Here is a 15,212-nt window from a genome sequence, read left to right as displayed (position 1 = left end):
AGGAAAACTATTAATAATATCGGTTTTATAGCTGCAAGGCCACAGGTTCAAAAAGGAAACTACGAAAGTAGAAGGGTTTGTGTCCTATGGAAATGAAAGAATAGACACAATTGGATTTGACAAAGAGAGTACAGAATACTTTGCACCTTGGCCCAGGTAGCTCATGTGAAAGGTATTAACCAATCCAGTACTACTAAAGCGAAACCAGGGCTTCCTGCTCAGTTTAGTGAAGGTGTGGTTTGGCAACTTTATGCACAGCATTCTGGGAAGGTTGACAATGAGCGTTCTTAATGTACCGGTTGTACCCAAGAAGTAACGTATTTTCGGTCAAGTGGTTGACTTATCCTTGGAAAGCAGTTTCACGATGGTGAGTAAGTTAGCGCTTTTGGTTTCATTTTTAAGTTTTTATAATATTTCTGGCAATGTTGATTATGCACCTGACCGAAAACGCAACAATTCCTTGTTAGTTATCTGAGGAGGCCTGTTCGTTTTTATTGCAGCCAGTAACTGACATTATTTTATGATAGTCAGTACGCGCCTAACTGCTATGTTAGCACTTTCAAAGAGGTTACAACACACTCAGTACCGATTACTCTCGAGGCACTCGAGTCTTGTTATCACCTGTTTTCCTGTTGTGCTACAAAAGAATCGTTGCTGGCTGGCACCGGCAGATGCTTATGTTGAGCGGAGCAAAGTGTACCACGGAAACCTCACCCACTTGCACAATTGTGTCTTCTGTTCTGGTGCACAATGTCTTGCCTTTATATTGTAATGTCTTGAAAGTCGTGTATAAATTAAATGTCCTCCAACTGTCCATGATGGGTCTGATTCCTTGCAGAATTCCGAAATATGATTTGTTTGTTCGTTTTTAAGGTGTATTTTGATTGCAATTCTCCATTTAAGCCGTGTGTAATCGTGGGATGTGTCTAAGGTACCTTTAATCAGTCTACCCAGTGCTCATTGGTACATGAATACCATACAGTATGCCTTATTGTCATTGTATGTGAATGGTATTTCTGCACATACTGATTAATTATGTGGTTAATTACATGATTTGCCAAGAAGGACACCGGATTGTTAACCAGACAAACGTTTTTGCTTCAAGCTGCTGCCTACAATATTTCCCACTTTAGACATTACTTTCTAGAATTTGGATCCCATGCGGCTTAACTTTCTTCCCCCTCTTTTTACAGATGCGCTTCCTGCTGCTGTTCAGCCGGCAGGGGAAGCTGCGACTACAGAAGTGGTTCATTACGGTGACTGAGAGAGAGAAAAAGAAGATGATCCGGGACATGACTTTGATGGTGCTGGCTCGTCCTCCCCGCTCCTGTAACTTCCTCCACTGGAGGGACCTGAAGATCGTTTACAAGAGGTGACGTGGGGTTGGAATCTCCCTTTGAGTCTGCATGCTTTACTTTCACTCTGTCTGATTGGATCTCTTGAGCTCTACTTCTCTGTCTCTGATGGGATCTTTTCAACTCATCTGGGTCTGTGATTAGATCTTCTCAGCCCTCCTTTTGGCAGATTCTGTTACTTTCTGCGTTTACCCGGTCTCCATTGTCTCTGTGCTGAAAAACACTCCGCAGCCTGTTTACAGTTGTGGTATGGAGAAAGGAAAGGGTGGGCCGAAACTACCCCTTTATAAGCGGTCAATATTTAACCTACTAGTCTCTTCTTACTCACTGCCTCTCCTTACGCACACATGCTGAAGTTGAATATTCTGCCCGTGCTAAAAGCATAACAATAAAGGGAAGATTGTTCTACCCTACAATCCCTAATAGCTTAACCTTAATCACCAACCTCTTTGGCACAGGGACTCCTTTGCATATAAACATAATAATCTTAACCCTATTTCCATGTAACTTGACCCCTGATCCATCGCTCCTCTGCAGGTATGCCAGCCTCTATTTCTGCTGTGGTCTGGAGGAACATGACAATGAACTGTTGACCCTGGAGATTCTGCACCGATACGTTGAGCTGCTGGACAAATACTTTGGCAACGTAAGCATAATGTTCAGGCACTGTAGGGGCTCTTCAAAGGCAGCTGTTTCTCTGGGGGGTTAGATGGATCACTGGTGAAGTAGAGGTTCTGAAATGAAACAATGTAAAAACCATTAAAGAAAATTGTTTTTAACAGGTTTTAAATGTAATATTTTTGTATAGGTAGTGTGTATGGACTATTTAATATAACACAAATGTGAGATCCACCTGACAAATTGGTTACAACCAGATTTTTGGGAAAATTCAGGGTTAGGTGTTCAGGTCAGGGTACATCTTAGAATTGGGCACTTGTGTTAGGGGATAGGGATCCATTTTGGGAACACAAAAATATACAGGTGTTTGTGTGAGTGAGTTTCTGTAGTTAGTCTGTCTAGTTCAGGTTTTGTAAATAAAAGCTTTCTGAGAGCCTGCTGGTGTGGGGTCCCATGCTCTGTGATGCAGTCATTCATCTGGAGGTTCTCAATGGTGCAGCGGTAGTATCTAGAGAGGACCCTGAGTAGCATGCTATATGTTTTTAGTCACCTTATTCAGTAGAGTTCCCATTGCTCCATCTTGACAACCCTAGTTGTGCTGTTTTTTTTGCTATCAGTGTACACAATGCCCATAATGAAATAAAGCTAAAACACATTTCTGGGAATGTGTGGGAACTTTATGAAAATAAATAATGGAAATATCTCATGTACACAAAGTATTCAGACCCTTTATTTACTACAGCATCTCACAAAAGTGAGTACACCTCTCACATGTTTGTAAATAATTGATTCTGTTCATGTAACAACACTGAAGAAATGACACTTTGCTACAATGTAAAGTAGTGAGTGTACAGCTTGTATAACAGTGTAAATTTGCTTTCCCCTCAAAATAACACAACACACAGCCATTAATGTCTTAACCGCTGGCAACAAAAGTGAGTACACCCCTAAGTGAAAATGTCCAAATTGGGCCCAAAGTGTCAATATTTTGTGTGGCCACCATCATTTCCCAGCACTGCCTTAACCCTCTTGGGCATGGAGTTCACCAGAGCTTCACAGGTTGCCACTAGACTCCTCTTCCACTCCTCCATGACGACATCACAGAGCTGGTGGATGTTAGAGACCTTGCGCTCCTCCACCTTCCGTTTGAGGATGCCCCACAAACACTCCCACCACCATGCTTGACTCTAGGCAAGACACTTGTCTTTGCCGCCACACACGCTTGACACCATCTGAACCAAATACGTTTATCTTGGTCTCGTCAGACCACAGGACATGGTTCCAGTAATCCATGCCCTTAGTCTGCTTGTCTTCAGCAAACAGTTTGCGGGCTTTCGTGTACATCATCTTTAGAAGAGTCTTCCTTCTGGGATGACAACCATGCAGACCAATTTGATGCAGTGTGCGGCGTATGATCTGAGCACTGACAGGCTGACCCCCCCACCCCTTCAACCTCTGCAGCAATGCTGGCAGCACTCATACGTCTATTTCCCAAAGACAACATCTGGATATGATGCTGAGCACGTGCACTCAACTTCTTTGGTCGACCATGGCGAGGCCTGTTCTGGGCGAGGCCTGTTCTGAGTGAAACCTGTCCTGTTAAACCGCTGTATGGTCTTGGCCACTGTGCTGCAGCTCAGTTTAAGGGTCTTGGCAGCCTTCTTATAGCCTAGGCAACAATAATATTTTTCAGATCCTCAGAGAGTTCTTTGCCATGAGGTGCCATGTTGAACTTCCAGTGACCAGTATGAGGGAGTGTGAGTGTGATGACACCAAATTTAACACACCTGCTCCCCATTCACACCTGAGACCTTGTAACACTAATGAGTCACATGACACCCGGGAGGGAAAATGGTTAATTGTTGCCAATGGTTTAGACATTAATGGCTGTGTGTTGAGTTATTTTGAGGGGACAGCAAATGTACACGTATACAAGCTGTACACTCACTACTTTACATTGTAGCAAAGTCAAATTTCTTCAGTGTTGTCACATGAAAAGATATAATCAAATATTTACAGAAATGTGAGGGGGTACTCCCTTTTGTGAGATACAGTACATTGTAGAAGCATACCTGGATTTGGGCATATTCTTCCAAATTCTGTCAGATTTGATGTGCGTCAGTGAATAGCGATCTTCAGATGTCCCCACCGGTGCCCAATAGATTTCAAGTCTGGGCTTTGGCTTGGCTGCTCAAGGCCACTCACAGTCTTGTCCCAGAGTCACTCCAATGTTATCTTTGCTTTGTGGTTTGGATTGCTGTAGTGCTGAAAGATTAATCTTCACCCCAGTCCTGTACATACTGGATCAGTTTTCTTCAAGGACCTCTGTATTTTAATCCTTTTATTCCTTGCTCAACCTGGCCAGTTTTCCTGTCCATGCTGCTGAGATGCATCCCCATAGCATAATGCTCCCACCACCACGCTTCGCCTTAGGGATGGCATCAGCCAGGTGATGAGCGGTGTCATGTTTTCACCAGATGTAGTGCTCACTGGTCTCATCTGACCAGAGAATCTTTTTCCTCATGTTCTCTTAGTCGTTATGTGCCATTTGGTAAACTCCACACTGCTTGTTATATCCGTAGAAATAGCTTCTGTCTAGTCACTCTGCCATAAAATGCTAATTGATTTGCTGCAGAAATGTGGCAGAAAACCCATCTCGGCTGGGACATTATGAAGCTCTGTTTGTGGTTTCCCTAACCAAGGCCCTGGTCTGTTTGCTTAGTTTCACCAAACTGCCAGCGCTAGGAATAGTCTTTGTGGTCATATACATGAAATTGCTGAATTTTGAATCAATACATGAAAATGCTGAATTCTTAATCGGGTGCAAGATATACGAAAATAATTTGTGTGACCTGTGAGGTTCTAGCCCTGCATAATAGAGATTAGAAACTTTGTCTGGGTTTGTCTTAACAATAGGAGTGTGTGGTACCACATAACGCAAGATCAAAAGACCTAACCAAGGTCCTCAAATGATATACTGTCTGTCTGGGAGACGTTACAAAGCCATCTCCAAACAAAAAAAAGTGCATCATTCCACTGCCTGACAGTTCATCTAAAAATGTAGGAAATTCCAGACCGCTGGCAATCTACATAGGATGGATTGTACAATCAAATTCAGGCCAAGAGTTGAGCGAAAGATACTCATACAAATATATAAAAACCCCCGGATAACATCAAGAGACCTAAAGGCCTCTCTTGTCACTAAGAATGTCAAAGTGCAAAAACTATCAGAAATAGACTGCACAAACTTGTCCTACATGGAGGTCAGGAAGTAAGAAGCCTCTGTTCTCAAGAAAGAATATCAAGACGTGACTGACGTTTGCCTGACAACACCTGGGTAATGACCAAAACTAGAACAATGTGCTCTGAACAGATTAATCCAATGTGGAGTTGTTTTGCCACCATGTCAGGTGACAATTTTGGTGACAATGAAACACTGCCTTTGTATAGAAAAACCTCAAACCAACCATTAAGCCTGGAGGCAGTGGATTATGATTTGGGGTTGCTTTGCTGCCTTAGGGCCAATATGCTAATATTTAGCCAACCAAATTGTACCAGAAAATTCTTGAGGAGAATGTGAGGCCATCTGTGATCTTGCAACAGGACAATGACAACACAACAGAATGACTAAAAAAGACAAAATGAGGGGTTATGGAATGACCAAGTCAATGCATAGATATCATATTGAAATGTGGGGAGACTTGAAGCAGGCCTTACATGCAAGAAAGCCCTCAAACATTAAGCAGTAATGTAAAGAAGACTTCCTCCCAGTCATTGTAAGAGACTGATAGACATTTACCCAAAATGGTTATTTCAGACAAAGGGGGAAAACTGCTATTGAAGTTAGGGTGTAATTATTTTTTCCTTACTATGAAAATGCATTTCTGTAGATTTTTGATTAATCAATGATTGCAAAGTCAGTGTAAAAAAACTACTTTCCAGGGCATGTACTTTTTAAAATTGAATATGAACACTGTATAAGAATACAGAGGAACTGAAACCTGCTGACACCGCTCTGCTGCATCTCCATTGATGTGGATCGGGCGTGTTCAAGCCTCTGCCTCCCAAAGTCTACAAACATCTCCTTTGTTCTGCTGATGTTGGGGGATTTGTTGTCCTGGCACCATACTGCCAGTTTACCTAGCTCCTCCCTGTAGGCTGACTGGTTGTTTACCTAAATCCTCACTGTAGGCTGACTGGTTGTTTACCTAGCTCCTCCCTGTAGGCTGACTGGTTGTTTACCTAGCTCCTCCCTGTAGGCTGACTGGTTGTTTATCTAGCTCCTCCCTGTAGGCTGACTGGTTGTTTACTTAGCTCCTCCCCGTAGGCTGACTGGTTGTTTATCTAGCTCCTCCCTGTAGGCTGAGTGGTTGTTGCTGTTTCTCAGGACTACAAACAATGATTGAGGAGAATGGCCAACAATTCACATCTTGAGGCCTTCTTGTCAAAGTGATGTCTTTGACAAACTTTTGTGTTGACCTGTTTTCTGCTGCTTTGTGCACATATGTCAAATAGCCATTCACTTGAAAAGTGTTTGGCATGCTTAAGTGTGTGTGTGTGTGTGTGTGTGTGTGTGTGTGTGTGTGCTGCAGGTGTGTGAGCTGGACATCATCTTTAATTTTGAGAAGGCCTACTTCATCCTGGATGAGTTCCTCATGGGGGGAGAGATTCTGGAGACTTCCAAGACAGCTGTGGGCACCGCTATGGAAGAGGCAGCGACACTACAAGAGGTGACCCGTACACAACAGACAGACACATACATGCAGTCACTTAAAGATGCTTTTCACGATTTTTTTGCTGCTGGTTGTAGTCATGTCATCAAAATATAGCATTTTCAAAATGAGAATTTTCATGGCTAACTGATAGTGATTCTACTTATAGATTATGTGCATAAAACAACATATTACGCAAATAAACTATTACAAGACCGATTCTGAAACTTGAATTCTTGTCAAAAGATTGAAAAATATTTCTTATATTCTCTCAACAGACAATGGAGGAGTACATGAGTAAACCAACCTTCTGAAGTAATTAAATGGAAGTGATGGGAGGCTTTAAATAGAGTGGCAATCCGAAGTATTCACCCACCTTGGACTTTATTTATATTACAAAATGGAATTTAAATTAATTAAATCAGTTGAATTTAGTTTTGCTACTGATCCATAAAAAAAATCCATAATGTCAAAGGAAACATAAAATCAGCAGATTGTTTTAAATGATTTCAGGTTATAAACCTGTCTGGGACAAATCCTAACAAAAACTACATCATGAAGGAATATTAAAAGCAAATCTGGAATAAGGTTCTTAAAAAGCGCCAATTAGGGGTGGGATGTAAAATAATTTCTAAAAGTTTTTAATATTCCCTGGAGCACAGTGAGGTCCATTATTAAGAATTGGAAAATATATGGCTGAACTGTGAATCTGTATAGAACAGGCAGTCTTCTAAAATGGCGTATCTGGGCAAGTCACAGTCCTCTACGGCTGAGCTAAGAGGCACTGGGCGTACTGCGACAATAGCCCAGATGTTTCACCAAAGTGGCCTTCATGGGAGAGTCAGATTATGGATGATTATTAGACTAACTAGAAGAAGATTCCATAGCCGTGTTGTGATTAGACCAAAATAGAATTTTTGACCTGAAAGTTAAGTTCAATGTTTGGCACAATCCTAACAACCCACATCATCCTAAGAACACGATCCCTAGTGTGAAGCATGGTAGTGGCAACTCAATCCAATTAAGAATATGCGGAAACAGTTTTTTTTTTACTTTGACATTATGGACATTTTCTGTGTTGATCAGTGGGAAAAACACTAATTCTGATTTAATGTTGTAACACAATAAAATGTGGAAAAGTCCAATTGAGGAAAATACCTTCACGAGCCACTGTAATTTCCTGCAAGTCCCGTAAGTGCCACAACATTTCAAAAATGCTTTACACAAAAGTTTAATACACATTTCCACTCAGACATAGTCTGTTGTTTTACATTTGCTGAAAGATGCAAGTTATTATTGCATGTGTGTATATATATATATTTGTTTCTCACTGCCTGTATATTTCGTTTTATTATTAACTGGATGGTTCTAGACATAAATGCCATCTTTTATTTTTATTTTTTTTACTTAAACATGTAATTGGTTACTTGTTTATAGGTGGTTACTTGTTTATGTAGGCTGTAACCAGTGCATATATCCAAGAATAGCTCCTAGCCATGTTATATTGGGTCAACTCAGGAAGTATTGTCACCCTTCATGAAATTGAGAAGAATTGTATGCAAATTATAAACAACAAAAACAATAAGTCATTTGGGGCTTCAACATAAGGGGGAGCTACAATACCAGTCAGAAGTTCTCATTCAATGCGATTTCTGTGTTTGCTATTTTCCACATTGTGGAATAATAGTGAAGATATCAAAACTATGAAATAACATGTGTTGGTCCTGGGGCTATTGTGAAGATCAGTGGTGTGATTAATTCCTGTAAGCACCAGGATATTTTCACCAAGAATCCTGGTCGCCTCTGCCTGGAGATTGAGACTTGGCCTCGAGTGGAACTTTCAACAAGACAAGGACCCCAGAAATACATCAAAATCAACACAGAAATGGTTGAGAGACCACAAAGTCTGTGATTTGAAAAGGCCATCTCCAGGCTTTGAATCAACTTGAAAACCTGTGGTCTGAATTGAAAATGGCAGTCCACAAGTGCAAACTTAAGGCTGTCAAGGATCTTGAATTGTGCTGCATGGAGGAGTGGTCAGATACCCCTCCAACTGTATGCCTTCAAATCTGTTTGAAAAATTTTGTTGAAATCTTACTATACTGCTCTCCCCTATGTTTGAGCCAAGAATATAACACATTAGTTGTCATTTCTTGTATTCACCTTTGCTGAATTTAATGAAAAGTGCCAATACTTTATGCCCCTTATGCTTTATTGCTTCAATTAAATTGTATTGTTGTATTTGTAAGGATTAAGTGGATGTTTAAAATAGATGCACTCTAGTTTGCCTGACTGATTTTAAAATGTTTTAACCCAGTTGTGAGCTGATCTAAAAGATTGTAACTAACACAAAAAGATTTGTATCAAGCTGAAATTAACCTTTTTTATTATTGTAATTGTATGTCGGAGCCACGGCCTTCACATACGATAATATTTTATTATGATACAGTACATATATCTTTGTTGTAAAGCTCGGAAGGTGGATATTGAGGTCTAATCATTTGCATACCATTGTTGTCAAACACTACTTTCTTAATAAATATGGCTTGGTCTCAAGATCTGAGACCGACATTCTAAATGTTAGGGTGGCTGTTTGTTTTCACCTGTTGAAAAACGAATTATTGCTACTCCATTTGTTTAATCGATGGAATAGATAAGCGCTATCTGTCTCCAGGTTACATTGGATGTCCTTCGCGACTAGAGCTGTCATTGGTGCTTAAATTATAAAACGTAATTCTTGTTCTGTGGCCGAAATGCCAAACTTCAGGTATGGTAATTAATTTAGCTTCACATTGCCATAATTGATTACAGTAGGCTACTCGCTTGCCTGATATTTAGCATATTTCATGGGTCCTTACAAACAAAACGGTGCTATAGTCCCTGATACAGCGAGACAGATGGTGTTTTGAATGTGATATCCTGCAACATGCTCACAATCTATATGCTCCAAATGAGTAAACACTACACATTAAGGAAAAAATAAAGTCAATGCTTTATTAACCTCATACGTCACATATTACCGAACACAAGTACCAAATATAATTTACGAAGAACACAAGTGGACTTATGGAATCCAACACTGATTTGGTTGTATGTGCATTTAACATTTACGGCTGGTATACCTCCTGAATATAATTAAAGTGGGATAAGGTAACAAGTTTTGTTTTAACTAGCCTATCAAAAACATTGAAAATGCCACACCCAGTTACAACCACGAATAGGCACTCGTAGCTACATCAGATCAAGTTCATATAGAAATTGGCTATTAAAGCATGAGCTGTAGTAAATCTACTAAATAGACTAAAGTCCTTTGCACGTTTTTATTTTTCAAAATATTTTATTATGATATCCCCCCATCAAAACAATATATAATATTTATCTTCACCCACTACATTCCTTTGACCGTTTTTGGGTAAAGGTCCTTATCTTCTCTCTCTTCGGTCTCCGGGTTTAGATAGCCTAGAATTTTCAGCATCGTGTCGTCATCCAAGCCTTGCGTTTGCAATGCATCGTCCGTGTATTCGGGTTCTGTGTGTCTTTTCCGAGGCTGGCTTTTGTTTGAGTCCATTTGGTCAAAGTAGTCCTGTATCGCTTGCTCAAACGTTCCCAGCACGAGTTGATTGTCTCGTGGGGGAAGCTGTGATGCGCGCTTTTGGTCAGCGTTGTTGACTGCTTGTGGATATTGCGCCATCTGGGATGCCAGATAAGTCGCCAGCTCATCTTCGTTTAAAGTGTCATCATAGTCGTCCTTTCCTTTCTCGAGAATGTTTTGGTCAGAGAACATGTTGCCTCCCTGCCTTCCAGCTGGATCGAAAAACCTAGATTGTGGGCTTGTATGATGTTTCTGGTTCTTGAGCGCCACGGAATTTTTATTTCCCACGTTTCCGAGACCGAGGATTTTTAGAATGTCTTCTGTGTTTATGTCGTCCGGGACGTTGCTTGTTTCGGTTTCAGGCAGCCCTCTATTGTAAAATGTCGCGGGAGGAATCTTATTAATTTTTTTGGATGATATTTTAGAAAATGTGTCCTCTAGCCTGGCCAGATCATTGGGTGTCAGGGACTGCGCTTGTGTCCTCAGTGGTTTCCTGACCTGTTTTGTCATCTCTCCACTCTTTAGCATGTCCAGCAGATCTTCTGGTGGGATCTGTAGATTCTGGGAGATTTGGATGAGTTGGTAAATGGCATTTGGATCTACCTTGTCACTGTGCTGGGTTTGAGCTGCCTTCCTCTCTTCTCTGGCCTCTTCTTCTTCTAGCTCTCTCTTCTGCTCCTCCTCCTTTTTTTTCTCCAGTACCTTCAGAAGGTAGTAGTCCACCAGCTTGGTGATGTCATCAGGATCATCTTCTCCAGGACCCGACGGGCTTGATCGCTTGACTTCATCAATTTCCTCTTCAACTTCCTCATCATCATCTTCATCATCACCATCATCCTCCAAACCCCTGTCAAACTCCTGCCTGTTGTCGCTCTCCTCGTCCTCTGTCTCCACCTGCTCCTCCATCGGTGTCCAGTCTTCTCCCCCAGTTACATCTTCGTAGGCCAGGTTCCTCACCCGCAACATGTCATCATCATCATCCTCTTCATCCTCATCATCCACTGTCTGCCGTTTGTGACCAGCCCCAGCTTTTGTGTTGGCAATCCTCCCTAGTTCTTCGAACACAGACTGCAGGTTGGCCAGATTCTGAGGCGTGTACTTCCCCTCCATGTTCTCATTGGTGCGTTTGAAGGGGCTCTCACGTCCCGGGGCTCTACCTTCCCCACCCCCCTCACCGTCCTCGTCGTCTTCAAACATCAGGTTGTACTTCCGGTGAGGCCGGCTCGTGCGCTGCTCTGCCCAAGGATACGCTACACTCTCTCCCACCTGGCTCTCTTCTCCCTTCGCAGGTCTTTGCCCTTTGCTCAGAGCGTGGCGGGCTGCGCCGGACCTCACAGGGGCTGGCTTGGGGCCATTTTCAGTCTGCTGGAGTGTACTGAGCACCGCCTGCAGCCACTCCTGTGTCTTGTCCTCCTCGTTGCCCTCTCCTCCCTCATCCTCCTGATCCTCGTCCTGGTCCTGGCTAATCTTACTCTGACTAGTTTGGGCTGGAGAGGCCAGCCTCAGCATGGTGCGGAGTTTCTCTGTGTCCATGTCAGTGGTGTCGTAGTTTGGGGTGAGTGAAGCTTGATCCTGAGACGCTGACCCTCCAGCCCGGGTGCGCTGTCGGAGGCTCTGAATGTACTCTAGTGCCTTGAGCATGTCTGCGTTGGGGGGAAAGTAAGGGGCGGCTCCATCCCGGAGGTCTGGCTCGCTTCCCCTCAGTCTGTGTTCTCTGAGAGTGGCCCCCTGGACACTGGGAGAGTCCAAGAGGAAGATGAGAGGAAGCAGGGAGAGAAAGGCCATTCCTGCCGAAGAGAGCTTGGAAATTGGTGGCATGGTGTCTTTAGCCTGGAAACACAGACAACAGGGAGAGAAGTGTCAACGCTGACCTTTATGTTTAGTGTAAGAATAATTTTTACTGGTCAGACCTGGGATTTTCCCCTTTCCTTACTTTTTAAGAGTAAAATCACTTGTTTAAGATTTTTGTTTTAATTATAATTTTTTTATTAAAAAAAATTCTAGTCAGTTCTATTTTGAATTATGAAATCCAGCAATAATTTTAAAACTTGCCATTTAGGCCAATTTTTTTTTCTCTACATATTTTCATTAAGTTTTCTTGTGTATTTTAAAGAATATTATGACCTGTAACACAGGTATAGACAATGTAATCTATAGTGACATTTGTATCTGCTGTTTTTACTCAGATAATGAAAATCGCATTTGTTGAAAGCTCAAATGATTGTTTGCTGAGCAGTAATACCATGGGCATTCAGCTCGCCTGTAAATCTCATTAGTTTTCAAATTGCTGCTCTCTGGAATGAGTCACAACCCAGTTGTCTAGGTAACCCTTAGGCTGATGCTGGCAGCTGTCGAAAAGCAACTGCACCCTAAACATTTCCAGCTTTAAAAACACGAGCTTTTCACAGACAAAATGCTATGGAATGCTATAATAATACAAAGAATTTACAGCCATTTTTGACCATTACTATTTATAAATGAAACTAGTGAGTAATTTAAAAAATAAAAATGTAATTAATTGTAATTTAGGCTAATAAGACTTTCCGCTTAGTCTGAATAATAAAAATGAGAAATTACTGTTGCAATTAATCAAAAAAACTACTTAAACTTAGTTTTGCACTATAGTTTTGCACTGCTTTTCATCACTGCGGTAGACCTGTTTGCAATGCATCAGGTTGGTTAATGCAAAGCTAGATTTCAAAATGGGAATAGGTTATTAAAATAAGATGAAATAATATACTGATATTGAATTACATTTTCCAAAAACAATAATAATTTGGATTATTGTAAAATCTTACCTTAAGTAAAATACTTTCAATCGAAAGTCGTGAGTGAGCTTACCATCTCTTTCCCAGTGTGATCGCAAACAGGGATTCTCTGTGTTCAGCACCGGGGACAGCTCCACTGGTTATATGAGGCGCCACCTGACTCGTGCGTCACTGGGATATACGCAATAGGCTACTCTAGCCAAAGGAACACACAAACATACGGTAACTGATTCACGTTGGTTCAGTTATTTTCTAATCCCTTGACTGGACCTGAACCCTCAATTAGGAAGACTATTGTTATTAATGTCGTGTAATTATGTCTAGTTATGAGTCGCTTACAAACAACAGCAATTACTTTTTCTCATACCTGGACGTTTACACTGTTATCAATTAGCCCACATCACGTTTATTTTAGATAGTCATTGATCGATACTATGCATAAGAGCTCGCAAAATAGAGTATGCTAATTATAGTTTACAGGCTAAGTTGCCTAGATATAATCGTTTGTGTCAAAACGCTAGACAATTTTCTTTTCTCCGTTTGGTCATGATTTGATTAAGCAAGAAGGATACAACCATTGCTATTGATTAAAACAGTAATAGAAATGCATTCTTGTTCCCGTATATTGTAACCTCGATCTCCTGATCGGTACCATTGACAGCCGATATTCAACAAAAACAAAAAAACGTTAACGGGCGTCCCTTGCGGGAGACTGAGAGTTAAAGTCCATCGATGACTCACTCACGCCCAAGATCAGCCAAAGAATGAGGCGGGGTAATGGGGACTGCAGAGAGACTGTGCATGAGAGGCGCGTCTGACAGTGCTATCGTCAGCCAAATGTGATCCAAATTCTGTTATGATTTTAGTTGCCTTTCAAGTCCTGCTTGGGGTAGGTCAGGCAGACGCCGTCACTTTCATTCATACATTTCTATCAGGATTTAGCACTAGGATATAGCTTACGGTCGAATGATGTCTTTACTCCAGGTGCCTGATACCTTTTAACATGAATGTAATATTAATATATGAAAGGATAAGTGGTAATTACCCCCTGGAAAGTGTATTTTATACATATTTGGACACATGGATATTTGAGCAAAATTCCAACCGCATTCATTGACAAGGGCAACATAATTTTAAAAATCATACAAAAAAACATCACATTGATACGATATATGCAGTTAATAGAAACAGCAAAGAAATTTCCTAATGGGGAAATGGTTTAAACACCCCTAATTTTAAAATCACATAAATGGCTGAAATTTGAATCAAGAGCACCAAAACAGGGGCAAATAATTAGAAAATCATCAGAGAGTAATTTGGGAGAGTCCAGCCTTCCATCAAGATGAGATATCCAGCCTGGTTGGTCTTATCCATATGACTGTGTGGTAACACATCATGCCAAGACCAAAAGACCTAAGGTGAAGCCCTCAGACAAAGGATTATTGATGTCCTTGTGTCTTGGCGGGGTTAGCCATTTCCCAGCAATTCAATGTACACTCTCCATCTAATAAACTTCAAACATCAATGAAAAGTCCAGACAAACTGGCAATCTACATATGACAAGTGGTCCTTTGAAGTGTATGAGTCAACTGTTAAAAAGGTAATTCACAAATTTGGCCAACATGAAGAAGAAACCTCTGCTTCCAAAACAGAAAATTACAACATGAGTAGCATTTTCCAGTTAAAACCTGGGTAGAGACCAAAATTACTGGAACAGTGTTCTCTGGCAATTGAGTCAAAGGTGGATTTCATTGGCTGCAATGCCAGATGCCATGTTTGGCAAAAAATGAAACACTCTCTTTAAACAGAAGAACCTCATTCCAAATGCAAAGCATTGAGGCGGTGGCACATTATGGTTAGCCATCACTGAGTCAACCATGAATTCTATATTGTATCTGAGAATTCTTGAGGACGATGTGATGCCATCTGTCAAAAAGCTGAAGCTGAACTGAACATGGATCTTGCTATAGGACAATGATAATATTTGGCAAAAATATTATCATTGAGTCGATGTAAGAGACTGATAGACAGTTACAAAAATGGCTGCTGGTAGTTATTTTAGCCAAAGCAGCCAATAACAGCTTTTGTAGGTAGGGATGTATTTTGTTTTCCGGCACCTTGAAAATGCATTTCTGTAGATTTTTGGTTAGTAAATGATTGCAAAGCA

General features: G+C 41.2%; 2 protein-coding genes across 3 annotated transcripts; one reads left to right on the top strand and one right to left on the bottom strand.

Annotated features, from left to right (window-relative positions):
• The first annotated feature begins 228 nt into the window (after positions 1-228).
• ap1s3a (adaptor related protein complex 1 subunit sigma 3a) lies at positions 229-9,268 on the top strand. Its single transcript, XM_010881503.3, has 5 exons — positions 229-367; positions 1,194-1,372; positions 1,893-2,001; positions 6,566-6,703; positions 6,964-9,268. Exons 1-5 carry the CDS (start codon positions 365-367, stop codon positions 6,997-6,999), a joined length of 465 nt encoding a protein of 154 aa, XP_010879805.1. The 5' UTR covers positions 229-364; the 3' UTR covers positions 7,000-9,268.
• A 390-nt stretch (positions 9,269-9,658) lies between these two features.
• scg2a (secretogranin II (chromogranin C) a) lies at positions 9,659-13,527 on the bottom strand. Of its 2 annotated transcripts, none has more exons than XM_010881628.3 (2): positions 13,119-13,527; positions 9,659-12,107 (listed from the first exon to the last, which is right to left on the bottom strand). In XM_010881628.3, the coding sequence occupies exons 1-2, from the start codon at positions 13,119-13,121 to the stop codon at positions 10,074-10,076; spliced, it is 2,037 nt and encodes a 678-aa protein (XP_010879930.2). In that variant the 5' UTR covers positions 13,122-13,527; the 3' UTR covers positions 9,659-10,073. The 2 variants fall into 2 exon arrangements, with proteins under 2 accessions (XP_010879930.2, XP_010880012.2); XM_010881710.3 differs by having other exon boundaries at positions 13,076-13,438.
• Between the last annotated feature and the right edge of the window lie 1,685 nt (positions 13,528-15,212).

The sequence above is a fragment of the Esox lucius genome, chromosome 1 (assembly GCF_011004845.1).
Source record: "Esox lucius isolate fEsoLuc1 chromosome 1, fEsoLuc1.pri, whole genome shotgun sequence".
Classification (NCBI taxonomy): Eukaryota; Metazoa; Chordata; class Actinopteri; order Esociformes; family Esocidae; genus Esox; species Esox lucius.
The sequence above is the reverse complement of the archived record's forward strand: the minus strand, read 5'-3'. Positions and strand labels throughout refer to the sequence as shown.

Coding starts and splice junctions, on each gene's coding strand:
- ap1s3a (XM_010881503.3), top strand. Junction 2,002..6,565: donor TGGACAAATACTTTGGCAAC/GTAAGCATAATG, acceptor TGTGTGCTGCAG/GTGTGTGAGCTGGACATCAT. Junction 6,704..6,963: donor AGGCAGCGACACTACAAGAG/GTGACCCGTACA, acceptor TTCTCTCAACAG/ACAATGGAGGAGTACATGAG.